At 63.1% G+C, this 3,324-nt stretch overlaps 1 protein-coding gene across 1 annotated transcript in view; it reads right to left on the bottom strand.

The window, feature by feature from the left end:
- Positions 1–3,324, bottom strand: part of MXD3 (MAX dimerization protein 3) — an 11,942-nt gene that overhangs the window by 2,252 nt on the left and 6,366 nt on the right. Inside the window, exons 4-7 of the mRNA XM_006158930.3 lie at positions 2,997–3,210; positions 2,435–2,464; positions 2,220–2,334; positions 2–24 (exon numbers count right to left, since the gene is read on the bottom strand). Coding sequence (XP_006158992.1) covers positions 2–24; positions 2,220–2,334; positions 2,435–2,464; positions 2,997–3,210 — 382 coding nt within the window. The remainder of the gene's footprint in view (position 1; positions 25–2,219; positions 2,335–2,434; positions 2,465–2,996; positions 3,211–3,324) is intronic.

The raw sequence follows: 3,324 nt of genomic DNA, 5'->3' as shown, positions 1-3,324 counted from the left end.
GCGCCGCTCCTGCTCCTCCAGCCTCTGTGGATCCCGCCCGGCTGCGTCAGCAGGGGAGCTGCCCCTGCCCCAGCACCACCTGACGGCCACACCTCCGCCCACAGCCCACTGCAGCGCCATTAGGGGGCCGGCCACGCCTGCCCTGGCTCACCACGCAGGGGCCAGTTCAGCCCAGGTGGGCCTGCTGTGGCACCCTAACCTGAGGCGGGGTGGGAGTGGATAGGCAGAGCAGGACAGGGCAGGCCCAGGCTCTGCCAGCACTCAGTGCAGCCCCGGCTCCAGTCCACTACCTGACCACCCCAGGCCTTTAATTTATTTGTTTTGAAGGTTTTTGCTATAGGGCACATGCGCTCACCAGAAAGACAGAAAGCAAGAAATTACCCCCGGGAGGGATGGCCATGCTGCAGTCCCTTCTCCAGTCTCCTCTCGGGATCTTGAGCATGCACGCCCACATGCCCAGTGTGAGTTTAAGCACCAGGTCCGGGACTCGAACCACGGTCGACTACATGGGAATCCAGCGACATAACCACTATGCTAACTGCTAGTCTCACTGCCCCAGCCCTTTTAAGAAAAGCCAAAAGGTCAGATTTTTCAGGTGAACACCCACTAATTTAAGTTTTTAGAAAAGCCTAAATTAGTTTCCATGTAGAACCCCCAGGAGCCATGAGGCCCTGGCATCCACCCACCCTTCCCTCCCCAGTTCTACCAACGCGAGAGCTATAGGAGCAGGGCTAGTGCCTGTGCCCTGCAGACCCCCGGCCGGGAGGGTCTGCTACCCTCATTCAACAAGGAGGGGATGGGGCCAATGGGGTACTGGGCCGGTATGGAGGGACCAGAAGTGCCTGGCAAAGGTGGGGAAGGAAGAAGCCTTGTGCAGGGCAAACGGGCATTTCTGTAAAAGAAGGAGTGCGTCCTGGAGCAAGGCCTGGGCTGGGGAGGCCCTGGAGCCTCACCGGAAGGAAGGGTCTGGGACTGTCACGAGCCACTGGCAGATCTGTGCCGCCCGGAGCATTCTAGGGCAGGAAGACGGCCTGGAGGAGGCGGTCAGGACACAGAGCACACCAGTGTACTTACCCCAGGGTCGTCGGGGCTTTGAGGGAAGGAGGGAAACCACAGCCTGCCAGCCCCCGAGGGCACACACGGGCATCTGAGGGGCAGGCCAGGCCCCGTGAGAAACACCGGTAACAGTGACCCCAGGCACCTTGGGACAGCACATTTCTCATAGCCAGGGACCGTCTGCTGTGGCCCCAGTGTCTGGCAGGGCAGGTGTTCGCTAAATACATGAGGGAAAGATGCAAGATGGAGCTGGGCCTGGACTAAACCTGCCTCTCCCAGCTGTGAGTGAGGCCTTAGCCTGGCTGTCAGAAGGCCAGGAGGGCAGGGAGAGTGGACGGTCCCGATTGTGTGCAATCCCGACTGGCAGCCTGCCCAGGGCTTCATGTCTGCACACCCCTCCTGCCCACCAGGGGCAGAGCACTCAGCCCAGGCAGCACCAAGGACCCTGGGAGGCGCACTTTGAGTCTTCTCAGGCCTCTCCGCATGGGTCTTCGGGCTGCCTCCCAGAGTGACATTAGAGGGGCGACGCAGAGCAGCCTTAGGGTTGTGGGGGCAGGAGTACGAAGGCCAGCACTGCAGCCCGGGGGGCCTCAGGCAGGCCTGGCCTGGACTCCTGCCAGCAGCTGTGCCCTCCACCCAGCAGGAGTCCAGGGGGCCCCCACGGCGGGGATCGGGGATCGAGGCATCACCAGCTGGAGCCGGGGAGCCAGCACAGTGAGCTTGTGTAGGCCTCAGCCTACAGACCTGCTTCCCACGTTTTTGTTTCTGGTTTTTTTTGAGAAGTTTTTGCTATAGGGCACGTGTGCTCACCAGAGAGACAGAAAGCGAGAAATCACCCCTTAGAGGGGATGGCCACACTGCAATCCCTTCTCCTCCATTCTCCTCTCGGGATTTTGGGCATGCATGCACATGCGCCCGGCGTGAGTTTAAGCCACCGGGTCTGGGACTCAAACCGCGGTCAGCTACATGGGAGTCCAGCAACATAGCCATTACGCCAACTGCTGGTCCCCCCACTTTTCTTCTATTGAATGATGTGGGAGCCAAGAGTATACAGACCTGGCTGAAGCCTCTCGTGGGCTGTGACCCCAGGCCTCCCCTGGCTGCACCCGGCCCTCCCTGCACCCCCAGGCCCTGGCAAGCAGATGGGTACAGGCCCACACTACCTGAATGTGCGTCCTGGCCCGGCGCAGCAGGCTCAGCGTGGTGAAGCGGGCACAGTCCGTCCCCGGGGGCACCTGCTGCTTCAGCTCTTCCAGGCACCTCTTCAGCTGGGCCCTCCTGTGGGGAAGGGGTCTGGAGGCCAGTGCCGCCCCCTCGCTGGCCAGAGGGAGGCAGCAGAGGGAGGCAGTGCCGGGGCCAGGGCAGGGCTGGGACTCACCTGCGCTTCTCCAGCTCGTTGTGCACGGACCTGCCAAGGCAGGGGGGACCAAGTGAGGGCACTGCCAGCACCCGGGGCCCAGGCCCCCAGGGGCTCAAAATCCACTGCAGACTGACGCCCATACAGGCTCCCTAAGTGACTGTGGGCCGGGGCGAGGGCGGTCACAGGAGCCCAGTGGAGCCCAGTGGAGAGGCAGGCCCCGGGGTCCACTGGGCCACATCTCCCCACCCCCGCCAATTGGGAAGGTCTCCTGGACAGACTGGAAGCCCCCCTCTGTCACAGAGAAAGGAGAGATGTTCCCGTGGGAGAGGACAGCACACAGTCAAGGTTGAGAAAAGGGGGAGGGAGGGAGTGGGTGTTGTGCAGAGAGCAGTGGACGGACCAGGGCTGTCTCCTTCTCAGGTGCTGGAGAAATGGCCACTGAATGACTAAAAGGTGAGTAGGGGTCCACATGCCTCCTGACCTCGACGTTCCCATACAAGTAACAAGGAAGACCTGGGCAGAGAAGGGGTCCGACGAGGGACAGCGCCACCCCCACCCTGCTGCCCGCGGCTCTGCTCACCGCCCACTGTCCAGCGCGCCAGCAGCTTGTCGGGGTCGCTTCCTCCTCCGGTGAACTGGGCCGGGAATACGGTGCGGGCAGAGGGACGCGTAGCCGTGCTCGGCTTCTGCCAGAGAGTCCCCGCCCGCGTCAGGCTGGGACCAGACCAGACCCGCCGGCTCGGCACGGTCACCGAAGACCAGGACCATCCCGGCCCGACGGCCGCCCACTCCTCCTGAGGGTGGGGGCGCCCCGGGGCTACTGCCCTAAGGCCATGTACCCCTCAAGCAGGGAGCCAAGTCCAGCCCTACCGCTGTCAGCGAGGGCGGCACTCGGAGGCCGGCCCACG

The sequence above is a fragment of the Tupaia chinensis genome, unplaced genomic scaffold (assembly GCF_000334495.1).
Source record: "Tupaia chinensis unplaced genomic scaffold, TupChi_1.0 Scaffold000612_1, whole genome shotgun sequence".
In the NCBI taxonomy this organism is placed as follows: domain Eukaryota; kingdom Metazoa; phylum Chordata; class Mammalia; order Scandentia; family Tupaiidae; genus Tupaia; species Tupaia belangeri.
This window is presented reverse-complemented; position numbering and strand designations above follow the sequence as displayed.